This window comes from Ursus arctos, unplaced genomic scaffold (assembly GCF_023065955.2).
Source record: "Ursus arctos isolate Adak ecotype North America unplaced genomic scaffold, UrsArc2.0 scaffold_2, whole genome shotgun sequence".
NCBI lineage: Eukaryota > Metazoa > Chordata > Mammalia > Carnivora > Ursidae > Ursus > Ursus arctos.
The window spans coordinates 12727800-12747292 of record NW_026622874.1 but is presented as its reverse complement, the minus strand read 5'-3'; the positions used below and the strand labels follow the sequence as shown (position 1 = coordinate 12747292).

The following is a 19493-nucleotide window of genomic DNA, read 5'->3' as shown; positions in this document are numbered from 1 at the left end:
TTACACGTTTCAATATTTAATTCAGTGTACAGAACTAGGGGACAAATGCTCTAATCAATACAGAAATGACAGAAAAAGAAAGCATGCCCAAAAATGAAATGACATAAACTAAATGGGAGGAAATCAGATTTGTCACTCAGTCCTAAATCAGAATGATCTTCAGGGACACAGTTTTCATTTTACCACAATATTCAATTTGTATTAATAATTGTTTTAACTACCTTGCATCCTCAGGCTCTTCTGTTGCCTTGGGAGTAGTGGCCTGCTGAGGCTCGGTGTGAGGATAGGGATCTGACCCCCACATTACACGAGGTTCAGAGAGGGAGATTGCATGATCTCTTGCAGATCGTGCTATATGCTCAAATGACTCAGAACTGTTTGGTGATCCTTCCATCTGTTCTCTTCTCATTAATGGCTTAGGAGGAATCATTCCTATACAAAACCAGAAAAAGATGGGAAAAACAATCATTATATACACGTAGAATCTGGGTTATTAATTACTATTTGGAATTCTATATTTGAGCTAAAGAAATACTTTTTGCCCAACTGATGAACTCAAGAAATGATCAATGAAAATCATACAAGATTTTCTGTGAATGAAATTTTTATTGCTGCTATTAAACAGATTTAAGAGGGGGCACCTGGGTGGCTCAGTTAAGTGTCTGCCTTTGGCTCTGGTCATGATCCCAGATCAAGCCTTGCACTGATCCCTGCTCAGCAGGGAGCCTGCTTCTCTCTCTTCCCCTCCCCCGTTTGTACTCTCTCAAATAAATAAAACCTTATAAAAAATTTAAAAATATAGATTTAAGAATTGAGGACACAAACAAAGCAAACCACAAGAGCAGCCTATTTTTACTTTAAAGGAAAAAAAAACCAAAATGCCTATAAAAATCAGATAATAAAAACATAATGAGGATTACCCCAATGGTGACAGATTTCCAGAGAAAATATTTCCTACAGATAATTCCATTAATGTAGTTTAATTAGTTGATCAATGCTATTAATTACCCCTCTTAAATTTTAAAATTGCAGTATAAATTTTTAAATTAAAACATGAATTTTTTTAAAAGATTTTATTTATTTATTTGACAGAGAGAGACAGCCAGAGAGAGAGGGAACACAGGAGGGGGAGTGGGAGAGGAAGAAGCAGGCTCCCAGCAGAGGAGCCCGATGCGGGGCTCAATCCCAGGGATCCAGGATCACGCCTTGAGCCGAAGGCAGACACTTAACGACTGCGCCACCCAGGCGCCCCAAGACATGATTCTTGATCATATTTTTATCCCTTCTAAACTTTCCTCTATATCATTTTGTTCATGAATTATCCAGATTTATTCTGATAGATTCCATACAACACTAATTCATTCGTTTTCAGCTAACCTATGTGAAAACTCAAGTATTTGGCAGAGAAAGCTAAAAAGCTGGAATACAGAATATATGGAAAAATTTAAATGCTTAAACACTTAAAAGAATGAAAACAATTTAGCAAATAACAGAAAATATTTTCAGAGTCAAAAAATTTTTAAATATTTACGAAACAGAAAATAACTACTAGCATTTTGGTCTTATAACACGTATCATATAGTGTCTGGCATTTAACTACTCTGTGCTAAAAGTTACAGAATTTTTTGATTAAAAATCTAGGTAGCCTGGGGGCACCTGGGTGGCTCAGTCAGTTAAGTGTCTGACCCTTGATTTCAGTTCAGGTCATGACTTCAGGCTTGTGAGATTGAGCCCCATTATCAGGTTCCCTTCCCAGGGGGGAGTCTGCTTGAGATTCTCTCTCCCTCACCCTCTATCCCTGCCCCCAGCTTGCATGTGCACTCTTTCTCTGTCAAATAGATAAATCTTTTAAATTTAAAAAAATAAATAAATAAATCTAGGCACCCTAGGACGCCTGGATGGCGCAGTCAGTTGAGCGTCTGACTCTTGGTCTCAGCTCAGGTTCTAATCCCAGGGTCGTGAGACTAAGCCCTGTGTCAGGCTCTGTGCTCAGTGAGAAATCTGCTTGGGGGGGCACCTGGGTGGCACAGCGGTTAAGCGTCTGCCTTCGGCTCAGGGCGTGATCCCAGCGTTCTGGGATCGAGCCCCACATCAGGCTCCTCCGCTAGGAGCCTGCTTCTTCCTCTCCCACTCCCCCTGCTTGTGTTCCCTCTCTCTGGCTGTCTCTATCTCTGTCGAATAAATAAATAAAAATCTTAAAAAAAAAAAAAAAAAGAAATCTGCTTGGGATGCTCTCTCCCTCTTCCTTTGCCCCTCCCGCTCTCTAAAATAAATAAATAAGATCTTTAAAAATAAAAAGTCTAGGGGCACCTGGGTGGCTCAGACAGTTAGGCATCCAACTTCAGCTCGGGTCATGATCTCAGGGTCCTGGGATGGAGCCCTGCATTGGGCTCCCTGCTGAGCAGGGAGTCTGCTTGTCTTTGTCTTTCTCCCTGTCCCCCTGCTCCCCACTCAGGCACATGCACACTCTCACTCTCAAATAAATAAAATCTTTAAAAAAACATATCTAGGCATCCTACTTAAGTTCTTACTAGATTATACATCTTAAAGGAATTAAGAGTAAAAACGGGAGAAGATGAAAACCTCTGATCTTGTGTAACTGCCAGTGAGCCACGAGACAAACTCAATTTCAACTCACCAGGATGAATGGGTGGAATATCCATAGCAGGTCTACCTGATATCATTCGAGGATCCATGTATGACTGCATCATGAGCCACCTTGGATCAAAACCCATAGAAGCCAAATGCTGTGGGTGAGGCTGCATGGGCTGGTAGAGAGGTCTGTGTGGTGGAGGAGGGACAGCACCGCTGGACGGCTGTGAAGGGACCGTCTGGGGAAGTACACCTTGCTGCTGCTGCTGCTGCTGCTGCTGCCACTGCTGCTGTTTCATCTGTTCCTGAAAAAGCAGGATCCCACATCTTGAGATTTTGGTTCCACGTGATCAATTAATATAAGCAATCATATCAGAAAATAGTGGGCTTTTTTGAATCCTTCAAGGAAAAGAATTCAAAAGATATTTAACACTGAGAGATTGTAAGTCAAAAGAGAAGATAAGTCACGACATTTTGCCTTAGACATTTTGCCTTAAGAAATTAATCACTCATTAATTGTACTGCAGAAATCATTTCCTAGAAAGGTGTCTATAAATCAAGGGGGGAAATGACACAAAAGTTTATGGTAAAACCCATTATCAACAAACTTAACTATTAAAAAGGGAAAGAATTTCAGGGAAAACCTATATGCTTTGTGTATTTTAGGTTTCATGTCAAACTACTTCTCTGACTACTGAACAATAAACCTTTCGATCACATACATGATAAAATGTTTTCTGTTACCTGCTGTCGCTGAAATCGAGGTGGTAAAGACTTCTGAAACTGTTTAAAATAACCGGATAATACAGCAGGCCGAGGTTGAGATCCTGATTCTGGCTCTGTTTCATGTGCCACTTGCGTGGTCTCTTTTTCACTGCGATTGCTGTCTTGTCTAGTGAAAACTGCATCATCCTCTGTCCCAAAAAAAGATGAAAAATAATGATAATCATCTATGACACTTATCAAATGCATGATATGTGCACTGGCATAAAATTATTAGACTGATATTTTAAAAAGGTTAATGAGGAAGAAAGCATTATTTATTTATTTATTTATTTATTTAGATTTTATTTATTTATTTGACAGAGAGAGACACAGCGAGAGAGGGAACACCAGCACGGGGAATGGGGGAGGGAAAAGCAGGCTTCCCGCTGAGCGGGAGCCCGATGCGGGGCTGGATCCCAGGACCCTGGGATCACGACCTGAGCCGAAGGTAGACGCTTAACAACTGAGCCACCCAGGCGCCCCAGAAGAAAGCATTCTTAACACTTCAAAAAACTGTTTTGTACTCTAATACTGATAGCCATCAATGAGGTTAACATTAAAGTAACAAAACCTTAGATTTCCTCAAATCCAGGTTCTTCAGAGATCACAGGTCCAAATGCTTTACCAAGCAAAAATTTGTATCTGATATTTTGCGATAATAAAACATTTCAATTACTACCTATTTCTAATTATTTTAATAACTATTAATGCTGTCAGTACTTACCTTTGGTTCACTAGGACTGATATGAAAATACAAAGGGCTTAAACGTAAAATGTAACACAAATGTTTGCTTTTTGATCAAGAGACTATTATCTATAAAGAAAACTAATGAATCAAAGTCTGACAACAGTGATCATCAGCTATCTTCAGACATATAAATTATTCTACCTAAAGATTATCAAGAATGATACCAAAAAATACTATACACGTACTTATTTACTAACTAAATAAAATTTTTCATCCTAAAGAAAAACACAGCCTATTCGTTCTAGAGAATTTGTCACAATTACAAAGTGAAGCCTGTTATAAATTCTTTTCTCAGAGAACTAGGGATGCATTTTAAAAGGAAGTTTATTTTGCCAACGTAAAAACCATGCTCTGAAGAATCACAAACCACATTTTCTTGTAGGCATTACATTCAATATTAAGAATGTTGTAAAAAGGTAAATAAAATACTGGAAAGAAAAGAGAGCCAGTAGGTACAACACTTAAAATCAAAAGGGCACATCATGCTAATAAGCCTAGCTGAAGTTAAATTGCCATCAAAGAACAGAGAAGATGTGAATGAAAATAAAAGTACCAAGAAATGATTAAAAAGAAAAGCATGACTAATTGGTGTAGATATAGTTCCACCTGACAGTGAAATTAATCAATGTATTCACTGACAGAACAAAGACTAAAATATGATTTCCTTATTTCAAATCTATGGTCCTTTGTCATCATCTATTAATGAGATTCCCTAAGGTTGTTCTTTTTTAGCATCCATCAATATTAAGGTATGCCAATGCTACAGTGAGAAATTTTACTTTCGTATTATGAGCAATCTATGCTTATGATATGTAATAAAAGCCCATTATCAATATCAAATTATCTCTATATGCATTAATACAAAAATTTATGAAATCTGGCATGGGCCTTATCTCATTAAAAAAAGGTTAGGGTAACATACTCAACTCTTTTTATAGTTAGTTAAGAGCCAAGTTTGATGATGACTCTGACTATAAATAAAAAATTAAAGAAGAAATTTAAATAGCTTCATAATATAATTTCAAGCAGCAGGATCTTAAAGACCATGGGTTTTCAGATTAAAGAAAAATGTGTCAGTGTTTCTGTATCAGAAAATAGACTGAAATAGAACTACTTCTTTTTTTCTTTTTTTAAAGATTTTATTTATTTGACAGAGAGAGAACACAGGCAGGGGGAATGGCAGGGGGAATGTCAGAGGGAGGAGGAGAAGCAGGCTCCCTGCTGAACAGAGAACCCGATACAGGGCTCGATTCCAGAACCCTGGGATCACGTCAGCCAAAGGCAGACGCTTAACTGAGCCGCGGAGGCACCCCGAAACAGAACTACTATTACTTCTATTTTAAGTCATTGTTAAACTGTTCATTAAGAATGAACTTTACCGAAGTTCAGAGCAAGGTTTATACTATATTTTAATTCTGCTAATTAGAGTCTCTAAGATAAAGTGGAGAACAAAAAAGTTGATTAGAGCCAGAAATTTTTTTTAAAGGATAATTACAGTCAACTACACTTTGGAAGCTTTTATATTTAAACTGGAAGAAAAACAAATCTGAAATTATGAACTGGGTACAGTCAGTTAATTATGACAATCCCAAAATTTTCATTAAGCTCTATTCAACTGAAGTTTCAGAAGTATTAATATATGTGTACAAAATTTAAATGTCTTTGAATTTAAATGTCTTAGAATCAGAAAAAAGTAGAAGAATCAGCATATGTGACTATGAAGCAAATACAGTTTTGTAGACAAAATGGAACTGAACCTCATCTAACAACTTTGAGAAACACTACAAGGGAAGCTTTTTGTTTCCTTGTAGAATAACCCCACAATTATCCTTCTCCAAACCCAATTAACTTGTTTCTTTTAATACCCTTTATTGTTAATATGAAATAAGAAAAAATGAATCTAGTGCATGTTTTATAGTGCAAATGTTATCTTCACAACCTTTTATATAAGAGAGGATTCGGAGATAAATAGTGGAGAAGGAAACACCAAGAATCTCTTTCCAAACTAGACAACAACTGGCAGAATCCACCTGGTCTCAGTACTCTAGAACTCCGGAGTCTATTGAATGAAGGCTTGCAACTTTCAGGGGAAGGTTTGGATGATAAACTGTGGTTAGTATCAGTCAATTAAAGCTTTTAGCACAGTACCAGCTACACACCCCCCACCTCACAGTTAATTTTTAAAGATTTATTTATTTATGAGAGAGAGCATACATGCACGCACATGACTGGCAGGAGGGGCAGAGAGACAGAATCCTCAAGTAGATTCCCTGCTGGGCACAGAGCCATGAGATCATGACCTGAGCTGAAACCAAGAGGTCGAGGCCTAACCAGCTGAGCCACCCAGGCACAACCTCCCCCCCCCCCCACATTTAAACCCACATTGGAGCAAGCAAAAGAAAGAATTCGCAAACTTCAACAAGGACAACGGAAATTATTATGCCCGAGAAACAGAACAAAAAATAAACACAGCTTAAGGTACCTATAGGACAAGATCAACAGACCAAACATACACACTGGGAGGGAGTCTAGAAGCAGGGGAGAGACAAAGGGGCAGAGATGAATATTTGAAGAAATAATGGCCAAAAATGTCTCAAATCTGATGAAAGCATGAGTATAACTTCTAAGAAGCTCTATGAATTCTAAGAGTTCCAAACTGAGACACATTATAATAAAACTTTAAAAAGACAAACAGTGAATCATGAAAGCAGCAGGACAGCACTAAGGAGAAGTCACATAAAGTATCAGATTTCTCATCAGAAACACTGGAGGCCAGGTGACATCTCAAAGTATTAAAAGAAAAAAAACTCCTATCAACCAAGAATCCTTTATCTGGCAAAACTGTTCTTCAAAAATGAGGGAGAAATTGAAATATTCCTAGATAAAAGCTATGAAAGAGTTCATTACCATCAGACCTGCCCTCCACTAACGCTCAAGGGAGTCCTGCAGGGTAAAATGAAAGGATAGCACACAATAAATCAAAACTGCATGACAAAATAATGATTCTCCATAAAGGCAAACACATGGGCAATCATAAAAGGCAGTGGTATCATGTGTAACTCTATGTTTGCACACGTGATTTATGAAATGAATTATTTTTTTAAAAAAGAGCAATTATTAGTCTAAAAGCTAATAACATTATATCTTGGTTTGTAACTCCACATTGTTTTCCACATGATTAAAGAAACTAATTCATTTAAAATAATTATTGGTTTGTTTCTGGGGATATGACGTTAAAGATGTAACTCTGTGACAACCACCACCAAAGGGAATACGAATGGAACTGTTAAAAAAGGAATGAATTTTTGTATATTATTAAAGTTAGGCTGGTATAAATTTAGTGACATAACTTTTGCATATTTATGCAATCCCCATGGTAAAAACAAAGAAGGTAGCTACAGAATATAAACAAAAGGAAATGAGAAAGGAATTTAAAATGTTTCAATACAAAAAAATCACCTAAACACAAAAGACGGTAACGCAGGAAATGAGGGGCAAAAATGGATAAGGCATATAAAAACCAAATACCAAAATGTCAGAATAAGTCCCTTCTAATCAATACTTAAAATGGATTGAACTGGAAACACGTGATCCAACTATATCGTTATCTCTAAGAAACTTAAGATCCAGAGACACAGACAGATTGAAAATGAAAAGATAAACACAGATGGTCCACAGCAACAGTAACTGAGGAGAGCAAGGTGGCTATGCTAATACCAGACAAGAGTGGCTTTGACTGAAAGTTTTACAAGAGACACAGGACATTATATACTAATAAAAGGTTCAAAGCAGCAAGATACGGCCAATATAAATATTTACACATACTTAACATATGTGTCTAATAACAGACCATCAAAATATATGAAGCAAAATACTGACAGAGTTGAAGGGACAGACTGTTGTACATTTATAGCTGGACACTTCAATACCTTACTCTCAATAATGGATACAATAACCAGACAAAGGGTAAGCGAGGAAACAAAGGACTTAATACAATAAACCAAAAGATCCAACAAACCTAGAGAACACTCTATCCAAGAACAGCCATCACATTCTCCTCACATGCACACAGGACATTTTCCAAGACAGACTGTATGTCAGACCACAGCATCAATGGTCAATAGATTTAAAATGATAAATCTCATATGAAGTATTTTCTATGACCACAATGGGATGAAGTTAAAAATCAAAAAGAGAAGTGAAACAGGAAAATTCACAAATCTGAGGAAATTAAACACCACTCTCAATCAAAGAACAAATGAGAAGGGAAATTAGAAAATACCTGAGATGAATGAACACAAAAACACAACATACCAAAATTTATAGGATGCAGCAAAAGTGATGCAAAGGGGGCAAATTTACAGCTATAAATGCTTACATTAAAAAAGAAAGACCTCCAATCCCAAACCTAGTGTTAACAATGTAAGGGAAAAAGAATAAGAACAAAGTAAAACCAAAGTTACCAGAAGAAAGGTAATAAAGTTCAACACAGAGATCCACAAAACAGAGAATAGAAAAATAGAAAAAAATCAATGCAGCTAAAAGTGGGTTCTCTGAAAAGATTAACAAAATTGACAAACCTTTAACTAGGTAAGTCAACCAAAAAAAAAAAAAAGAGAGAGAGAGAGAGAGAGGACTCAAACTACTAAAATCAGAAATAGAAACTGGGACATTACTACCAATTCTATAGAAATAAGGATTATGAGAGTATTATGGATAACTATATACCAACAAAATGGATAAGCAAGATGAAATGAACAAATTCCTACAAACATAAACTCTGCAGTAAGTTTTTAAATCCAGTTGTATGAGTCCTCCAGCTTTGTTACTTTAGTTCAAGCCAGTTTTAGCTACTCTGGATCCCTTGAGATTTAGGGTTTTCTACATATAAGATTGTAACATCTGCTCACATTACCTGCATTTCTAGTATACTAATAATGAATGATCTGAAAAGGAAATTACAAACAATTCCATTTACAATAGCATCAAAAAGAATAAAATGCTTACGAATTTTTTTTTAGGTTTTTATTTAAGTAATCTCTACACCCAACGTGTGGCTTGAACTCATAATTTCGAAATTAAGAGCCAAACACTCCCCCGACTGAACCAGCCAGGTACCCCTAAAATGCTTAAGAATAAACCAAGGAGATAAAAGCCTTGTACAATGAAAACTACAAAATATTGCTGGAAGAAATTAAAGAAGACATAAATAAATGGGAACACATCCCATGCTCACAGACTGCAAGACTTAATATTATTGACATTATCAATACTACCAAAAGCAATAGTTATGCAATCCCTAGCAAAATCTCAATGGTGTTCTTTACAGAAATAGAAACACCCATCCTAAAATTCACATGTACTCTCAGGGGGACCCAGAATAGCCAAAACCCTCATGAAAAAAAGTAACAAAGATGGACGACCCACATATCCGGATTTAAAAGCATACGGCAGGGTCGCCTGGGTGGCACAGCGGTTAAGCGTCTGCCTTCGGCTCAGGGCGTGATCCCAGCGTTATGGGATCGAGCCCCACGTCAGGCTCCTCCGCTATAAGCCTGCTTCTTCCTCTCCCACTGCCCCTGCTTGTGTTCCCTCTCTCGCTGGCTGTCTCTATCCTGTCGAATAAATAAAATAATAAAATCTTAAAAAAAAAAAAAAAGCATACGGCAAAGCTGCAGTAATAAAAACAGTAAGACACTAACATAAAGTCAGGCAGATAAGGCAACGGAACAGAATCAAGACCCCAAAATAAACCATCACATACACGGTCGAGTGATTTTATAAGATGTTGCTAAGACCATTCAATGGGGGAAAGAACAGTGTTTCCAACAATGGTATTGAGAAAGCTGAATATCCACATGAAAAAGAATGAAGCTGGTCCCTTACCTAACACAATGTACAAAAACTTAACTCAAAACAGGTCAAAGATGTAAATGTAAGACATAAAACTATAAAACTCTTATAAGTAAACAGAACAAACGCTTTATTATATTAGATTTGGCCATGACTTCGTGGACTTGACACCAAAGGCAGAAGCAACAAAAAACAGACGATTTCATGAAAATTTTGAAGTTTTATGCATGAAAAGAATATCCAGAATGAAAAGGCAACCTATCTAAAGAGAGGTAACATTGGCAGATCATATATCTGGTAAGGGATTAACATCTAGAATGCACAGCCAACTCCTAAAACTCAACAACAATCTGATTCAAAAACAGACAAAGGACTTGGACATTTCTCCAAAGATACACGAAATGGCCAATGAACACATAAAAAGATAATACTCAACATCACTAATCATTGGCAAAGCACACATCAAAAATTAACAGTGAGTTACCACCTCACACTTACTAGGAAGCCTGCTATCAAAAAAACCCCCAGAAAAAAACAGATGTTGGTGAGAATGTGGAGAAATTGGGACCCTTGTGCACTGTTGGTGGAAATGTAAAATGGTAACAGCTGCCGAGAAAAACAGTATGGTGGTTCCTCAAAAATTTAAAAACAAAATTATCATACGATCCAGCAATTCCATTTCTGAGTATGTAATCAAAAAAAATGAAAGCAGGGTCTCAACAAGACATCTGCACATTCACATTCACAGCAGCATTATTCAAAATAGGTAAAATATGGAATCAATCCAAGTACCCATGAACAGATAAACAGATAAGCAAAATGTGGTTTTATATATAGATTATTGGCCTTAAAAAGGAAGAAAACTCTGCAATATGCTACAATATGAAAGAACCTTGGACGACATTTACTAAGTGAAATAAGCCAACCACAAAAAGACAAATACCGTATGAGGCACTCAGAACAGTCAAAATCAGAGACAGAAACTAGAACAGTGGTTGCCAAGGGGTTGAGGAGAGGGGAAAATAGGGAACTATTGTTTAATAGGTAGAGTTTCAGTTTTATAAGATGGAAAGAGTTCTGGAGATGGATGGTGGTGATAACTGCAAAGCATTATGAATATATTAAAACCATTAAACTGTACACCTAAATAAGGTTAAAATGCTAAATTTTATGTTACGTATATTTCACCACAATAAAAAAATTACGGAAAAAAGTATATTAAAATATCCAATAAAATTCAGCTTCTATTTAAAAAAAAAAAAACTCAACTGGGATGCCTGGGTGGCTCAGATGGTTAAGCGTCTGACTCCTGAATGACCTCAGAGTACTGGGATCCAGCCCCACGTTAGGCTCTGCACTCTGTGGGGAGTCTGCTTGAGATTCTCTCTCCCTCTGCCCTTCTCTCTGCTCACATGCATGTGCACCCTCTCTCTCTCTAAATAAATAAATAAGTAAATAATAAAACCAATCTTAAAAAAAAAAAACAACCCTCATTTTTATCTGATTACATACATGTATATTACAAACACACAAACATCCACACCAGAAGTACTATGAAGCCTCTTATAAAAGAACAAGACTCTCATACCTTTACTACAGTTGGTTTCACTTTCTGGTTTTTCTACCATAGGCTCTAAAGTAGGTTCTTTGTGTTCGGTTTTCTCCTCCACTTTTTCCCTTTCTTTCTTCTCCAACTCACATTCCTTTTCCTGTTCCTTCATCTTTTGCAGTTCTTTCTCCTTTTCTTGCTGTCGTTCTAGTTCTTTCTCTTTTTCTTGCTTTCTTTCCTTTTCCAGTTCTCTCTGTTTTTCCTGCTCTCTCTCCAGTTCTTTCTCCTTCTCCTGTTGCCTCTCCCTTTCTTTTTCTCTCTCCTTCTCTCGCTCCCGTTCTTGTTCTCTCTCAAGTTCTTTCTCACGCTCCCGTTCTTTTTCTCGCTCCCTTTCTCTAATCTCCTCTGGAGATGGTTGTTTGTCCACTATGCCAAGCTTTTCATCCAATCGTTTCAGTTTCTCCGCACATGCTGCCTTCCTTTGTTCTTCCATTCTTCGCTCTTCCTCTTCACGTCGCTTCCGAGCGCGTTCCACTGCTGCAGAAAGTTCTGACTGCTGTCTTCTTCTTTGCTTCCATATTTCATCTTCATCCGGTACTTGCTGCTTGGGGGGGAAAGGGCCTGGTCTTCCAGGTACTGCCTGCCGGTCTGGAGGAGGGTGCTGAAACATTATGATAAATTACCAGGTGAATATGACAAATCTATTTCCAACCAACATCGGATATCACAGACATGAAGAGGGAAGGAAAAACGCCACAAAATGTCACAAATGTTTCTGATTAAACATACATATTAAAATACAAACAAGCAGCATGGAGAAAATATTAAATTTAGAGAATTCCCCAAAGACAGAACAATTAATCTAGGCCATGTACCTATTTATCGTGGCAGACATTATTGCACATACAGAATTTGTTGAATAAAATCAGAAGCTGTCACAACATGAATTTCATAATCTAAATCTAGACATGAAGGAAATTTAGAACATGAGTGCTTTTCAGAGCAGCAACTGTCAGAGATGGAATGCCTAAAGAGAGAGAAAAGTCCATAAAGAGGCAGAACGGTGTCATATGAGCCCTGAGAAAACAAAAGTGCAGTTACAGGAAAACCACAGACACCCAGAGATGCTAAGTGAAAAAGATGGGAGACACTACTACTGCCAACACTTCGAGAAGGAGAAATTCTAGAAATCAGCCTGTATAGACAGAGTTCTCGGTCTTTGAACTGAAAGATCCAGAAATGCATACTTAGAACTCACAGTGGAATGTGGGATATCACTTGAGAGACTGAGTTTAATGACCTACTTTTAAATTGGTATGTTCTAAAACAACTATCTATCACTGCCAGCAACTATGCAAAACAAAAAGAGCACCTGAAGGGCTGAAATGTTAAGGAACTAAAAAAAATTGTTTTAAAAATACTAATTTTAATAGCTAGTAGGGTGAAGAAACCTAAAAAGCCATTTAACCAGTGAGAATCCTCACAAATGAGAAAATAACAGTATGACGAAAATACTAAATATAAAATATACATATATATATACATATATACATACATATATATATGTGTATATGTATGTATATATGATCCAGACTTTACCATTTAGTAACAGTGCTGTCTTAGGCAAACCACTTTATCTGCCAGCACCTCTAATCCCAAACAACCACTGGTCTGCTTCTGACAATACAGAGTAGTTTTACCTTTCCTACAGTTCCATATATATGGATACATCAAGTTACATTTTCTTTAGTATCTGGCTTCTTGTGCTCAGGATAATAGTTTTGAGGTGGCTATCAGTCGTCTGTTCCATTCTATTGCTGGACAGTATTCCATCATGGGCACATCATTTCACTTGTGGATGGACACGTGGATCCAAACTGCTTCTAGTTTTTTAACCATGAATAAACAATTATGGACACTCATGCCTAAGTCTTTGTGTAAATACATGTATTTTCATTTCTCTAGGATAAATACTTAGGAGTGCAACTGCCGAATCATGTACTAAATATTTTTCACTTTATTAAGACAGTGCCAAACTGTTTCCCAAAGTGGTTACAAGGTTTTATAGCTCCACCAGTAATATATGAGGGTGCTGGTTGCTTTATACCCTCACCGTACTTGGTGTCACCAGCACTTTAAATTTTGGATGTGTGACAAAATCTCACTGTGGTTTTAATTTGCATTTCCCTGGTGTTTAAGATACTGAACATCTTTTCGTGTACTTACTGACCATTTGTATATCTCATTTTGTGAAGTGAATGTTCAAATCATTTTGTTGGGCTATTTGTCTTTTTATTAGTTATAAGGGTCTTTTGGGCTTTTGGGGTTTTTTTTTTTTAGGATTTTATTTATTCATTCATGAGAGAGAGAGATACGCAAAGCAGGGAGCCTGATGCGGGACTTGATTCTAGGACTCCAGGATCATGACCTGAGCTGAAAGCAGACACTTAATCGACTGAGCCACCTAGGCAACCGTTTGTTTTCTTCTTTTAAAAAATATGTTCCAGGGACACCTGGGTGGCTCAGACAGTTAAGCGTCTGCCTTTGGCTCAGGTGATGATACCAGGGTCCTAGAATCGAGTCCCCTATCGGGCTCCTTGCTCAGCAGGGAGTCTGCTTCTCCCTCTGCCTGCCTCTCCCCCCTGCTTGTGTTCTCTCTCTGGCAAATAAATAAAATCTTTAAAAATAAATACATAAATAAATTCCTTTCTTAAAAAAAAATATATATATATATATATATATATACACACACACACGTTCTTGGTCAGATATATTAGTTATATTTTTTTTGTGGACATATTTTTTCATTGCCTCAGAGATGTTTCTAAAACTCCAACTGATTTTTTTTCCCTAATCTATGCCTTTTGTGAATTGCATCTTTGTTGACCCAAGTTTAAAGATTTTTTTTCCTACACTTTCTTCCAGATGTTTAGTTTTAGCTTGTATGTATATAAAAATACCATAAAGGGCATTCAGTGGTTAAAAGGAAAGTGACTGGTGGAGATGATGGTGATGGTTGTGGTACGTATGCCTATCACAGTAGGGTGATCAGGGAAGGCCTGCGAAGTGTAACACCTGAGCAAAGAATTTGATTAGAAGAAGGATCTCTGGAAAACATTCCTCTAGTCAGAGGAAACAGCAAATAAAATGTGTTTTATAAAGCTGTGTGGCAAGAACAAAGAGAAAACTAGATAAAATGAGGAGAGTAGACAGAGATCTTAATGACCACTGGAAGGAACTAAGAAAAGACTGATCCAATATACACAGTTTTCAAAGACTGTTATCTATTCTAGGATGGAGGTGGCAGGTAAGCAGGAACCACAGTGGAAAATAAGACCTATTAGGGACCTACTGTGATAGTTCAAATGAAATGTAACGAGTGGTAGGCCATTACTCAGTGTAGGAATATATTCCGAAGGTAGGGGTGACATAATCTGCTGATAGATTAGACTGGATGTATGATAAAAAAAGAGGAAAGAGTTTTGAGTGACTTCTAGGTTTTAACTTGAGCAAATGGGTAAATTATAATGCCATTACCTAAGATGGGAAGACAAGGGAAGAAGCAGGGCCGTGTGTGTGTGTGTATACATATGTGTGTGTGTGTGTGTGCGCGTGCGTGTGCGCGCGCGCGGTGGGGCGAGGATATTGTTATGGTTTGGATGTATCTATCAGAAATCCAAGTGGAGATGCTTAATTGATCACTAAATACATGACTGATATGAAGTCAGAGTAGCACTTTAAGGGCTACAGATAAATGTACCATAAGCACATATATGAGATCTTCCAGGGAAAGGATACAGTCAGAAAAAGGAATAAGAACACAGCCCTTAATCCTCCAACACCCAGGAACACCTGGGTGGCTTAGTCAGTTAAGCGTCTAACTCTTAGTTTCAGCCCAGGTCATGATCTCAGGGTTGAGGGACTGAGTCCCGCATTAGGCTCCACATTCAGTAAGGAGTCTGCTTGGGATTCTCTCTCTCTCTCTCTCCCCCTATCTCTACCCCTCTCCCTTCCTGTGTGCGTGTGTGTGCGTCCCCCCAATAAAGGCCCAGAAGAAATACAAATTGAAGAAAGAGAACACAATAGTGTGATGTCCCCAAAAAAAAAAAAAAAAAAAGTCTTTAAAGAAGGATGGAAAGATTAGCTATGTCAACTACTACTGAAATTAAGTAAAATGAAGACAAAAGAACTGAATTTGGCAAGATGGAAATCACTACTGACCTTCACAATAATAGTTTCAAAGGTATGGTGGTGATGAAAAAGTGTAACTGTAAAGGGTTAATGAGAGAGAAAGTGAAGACAGTAAGTGCAAACAGCTCACTAAAACAATTTTGCCATAATGGAGAACAGAGAAATAGAGTGGAAACTATAGGGGGATGGAGGGTAGTAAGAGTTAAAGAAGGGCTGATTTTTTAAAAGTTTCTTAAGATGGGAGACAATGTTAACCAATAAATGATAGAAGATGGGAGCAAGGTAACAGTGGAAGGGTTGCCATTAGCAGGAAGGACAGGAAGGGCACTGAAACAGGAAAAACAGTTGGTTCTAATTTTCTTAGTGAAATTAGGAGCATGCATATCAGCTGAGAATGAAGAGGAGCAGATAAAAGAGGAAGATATGCAAAGAACTAACCAGGTAATATCCATGTTTCATAAAAGTTATAAATAAGAAACATACAGAAATCTTTCCATTAAAACATATAAAGTCAAATAATACATACAGACCACAAAGAAGCATTTAAGATTTACCTGCTGTGCAAGCAATTTTGGAGGTGGTGGCAGGTGTGAAGATGGTCCACGTTCCTATTATAAAGATAAGGACTATTACAAAATAACCAGATAAAAGTTATCTACTGGAAATATTTCTGAACGTACTTAAGTTTTTTCCAGTGGCACTAGAAGACTGCGAACAGTGAACCATCTTCATCCTTTTCTCTTTTTTAATAAAAACACACCACTCACTGCACGGTAACATTATATTCTATAAAATCACTCTGCCATTTTAATAAGATTAGAATCTCAAATGGACTTTGCAAAAACTAGAATTTTAGTGTGTAAATTCTGAAATTCTACCACAGGTAATTTGGCTGTGGAGAAGTATGCCTTTAATTTTGAAATTTTATTTTACGTAAGCCATATTCTTTTTCTGAATTTTTTCCTAATGGCAAACTAAATGTATGAGATTTACCTAAAGAAATGAAACATCTAAACATACTGGAATCAAATAATACATATTCACCTGCTACACTTACACTATTCACTTGCTAATATATACATCAAAGTCACACACACACATACAAATCAAGACATTAAGATATGGCATACGATATTCCTCTATTCGTTCATGAGAAAGGAATTATCACTCCCCATGTTAAGCCAATAAATTAGTCACATAAAACATGAATTTTGTTTAAAAAAAAAAACACCTAAAAAATCCTTTTTCAGAGTTCACAAATTTATTCTCCAATGATTAACCAACGCCTTAAGAATAAACTTCAAACTTCCTTGTATAGCATACATTTAACAACTGGTTGTTACACAGCTCTCTTTAACTCCTCTCCTATATCAAACTACTGGAGACTTCTAAATGTGCCATGCTTTCTCATGCTTCTCCACCCTGAACATGTTCCCACTGCTTGAAATTTCTCTCTTCCCTTTGTTTACTGGCTAATTCCCACTTCGAGTACCAAGTCTTCTGCAAAACCTTTTCCAGAGAATGCTCTAAGAATTCATTATGTGTGCTCTGTCACACCATTTATTACAGTGTCATTTTAGAGACTGTTAGCTACCTACCTTTATCTCCTTGAAGGGACCAGCTCCTCCCTCCGTTTTGTATGAATTCAACAAATACATGCTGACTGCACTATGAGGTAAGTGGACTCTCCAGATGAAAGCCCTTTTTAATTCCCAGCTGGCTATGCAGTTTCTTGGAAGTAGGATCAAGTGTATCTGTTTACCCACATTATTTCCTTTCTTCAACAACGTTCTTCAAAAAGACTCACACTTAATAGATTTCTCTACTCCTTACGTGTGATTTCCCTACTCAGCATACTATTTCACATTATGAATATGGACTACAATTTACAAAGTACTCAGTAAACCATAAAGCACTTAACAATGTTTGGAAAAACAGCTTATACCTTCACTTTAATAAGACCAAACTGTTAGAAGATAGAAAAATAGTGAAACTTTAGTTTCTACTTGATAATTTTAGCTACTGTATTGACAGTTCCTGTTAATATACAATAAAATTATGGTTTAGATCTACAACTATTCACAACAAAAGATAGTTTCCTTTCCTAATTCTTCTTTCAACTTTACGGTAAGATGAATTCAACCGCAAGTACAGGTAGTGACAATGGTCTCCTTGAGTAAAACAAACCTGATTAAATGGAGGTCCCTTCCCATAAGGACCTTTTGATATTGATGGCTGGGCAGGTATCTGAGAAGATGACTTAGCGTTGCAAGCTTCATCTGCCTCTTTTCGGTTTTCAGTGTTTTCAGAAGCTTTTGAACCTTGATCCTCACTAAGGAATCAAAATCCAGATGAAATAAGAAAGTAAAGTAGACAGACTATACCACAAGTAAAAGCATTTTGTCTATATAAAAAAGATTATTTCTATATAGTTTTAGTGGGGGAAGTAGGAGTATATCAAGGAATGGGATGGTCTTGTGACCTAGTGGTGCTATTCATTTATTCATTCACTCATTCAGTAAATATGTATCTGTAATGTATTAGGAACTGGGTTTGGCCAAGTTATCATTACCAGGTATAAAGTGCAGTAGAGCAGTTGTCAAATATGGACACTCAACACTTGACATACAACTTCACAAAGGAATATATCCCCACCATTTTCTATCACCCCCATCCAAAAAGTCTCATCTAAGTGACTGTATTCTAATTTATTCTGACTTACTGAAAAGACAGAAGTCAAACTATAGTATTTTTTAAAATCACAAGTGCCAGGCATCTTGTAACTGATCATGAAACAGCAGTATATTACAACACCATGGCTAGAAACCTCTACCAACATGTGCATGCAAGCTCCTTATATTTTAAGAGCGCAATTTTTATGGTATACAACCCATATATTTCTGACTCTGATGCCCCTATATCAGAGATGAAAAGCTCCCATTTTTCAAACTTTAATGCTGCTTGCTGAAGTTTAAAAAATCTTTTAGACTTGACTGAAACAGCTACAGTAACTCAAGTAATTTTTCTCCAATTCGTAAATATGAATCAGTTCAAGCAAGTAACAAGTTTGATAGAGTCCCTGATATTGTCTTTCAAAATATCACCAATTAGATGGCCAGGATCTAAACATCTTTTTTAAAATATGTATTTTCTTTAGAAGCATCAAACTTTAATTCCTTGATTAGCTTTACTTTTAAAATTTGACTTATTAATCACCTCTCACTCAGTAAATTCTTGGAAGAGAATGTAGAAATTCTATAAAAAAGGAACAAATGACTATTAATGAAGCCTCTCTGCATAACTGGATAATGTTATACCAATAAATTCATAGTATTACTTGTGGAAGGCATTCCAACAGCTTACCTGCTGTTCTCTTTAGGAGTACTACTTCCTTGCTCATCATCATCACTGAAATTCAGTTGTTCCGTATAATCTACTTCCATCTGAGCACCTATTAAATTAAGGAAAATTCAGATTGACTGTTTAAAAACGTCTAAAAACTAAAAATGCTTGATTTTGCCTCTTACCTGCCCAACCTTCATCAGCTTCAGCATCTAGGTTATCAAATTTATCAAGCTCCTTTAGCTCTGATGCACTAAGGATGGAAGGGCGTTCAGGCTCTGAGGCCCATGAAGGTGGTGGGCCCCTTCCTCGAAGGCCTCTAATGAACAAAAGGTTATGAGGGGAAAAGATACAAAGTTTTAATGATTCTAAAATACGTAAATATTAAAAGATTGGAATTTAGTTCATTTTAATTCAACATTAGTATTGTCTGATGTAGAAAATATTTTGCAC

General features: G+C 36.9%; 1 protein-coding gene across 21 annotated transcripts in view; it reads right to left on the bottom strand.

Moving 5' to 3' along the window:
• Positions 1 to 19493, bottom strand: part of PRRC2C (proline rich coiled-coil 2C) — a 92178-nt gene that overhangs the window by 40678 nt on the left and 32007 nt on the right. For all 21 annotated transcript variants that reach the window (XM_044387921.3, XM_044387923.3, XM_044387922.3 and 18 more), the window contains exons 8-15: positions 19226 to 19359; positions 19062 to 19149; positions 17886 to 18030; positions 16253 to 16306; positions 11547 to 12168; positions 3337 to 3506; positions 2639 to 2897; positions 222 to 432 (exon numbers count right to left, since the gene is read on the bottom strand). In XM_044387921.3, the coding sequence (XP_044243856.2) occupies positions 222 to 432; positions 2639 to 2897; positions 3337 to 3506; positions 11547 to 12168; positions 16253 to 16306; positions 17886 to 18030; positions 19062 to 19149; positions 19226 to 19359 (1683 nt within the window). The remainder of the gene's footprint in view (positions 1 to 221; positions 433 to 2638; positions 2898 to 3336; positions 3507 to 11546; positions 12169 to 16252; positions 16307 to 17885; positions 18031 to 19061; positions 19150 to 19225; positions 19360 to 19493) is intronic.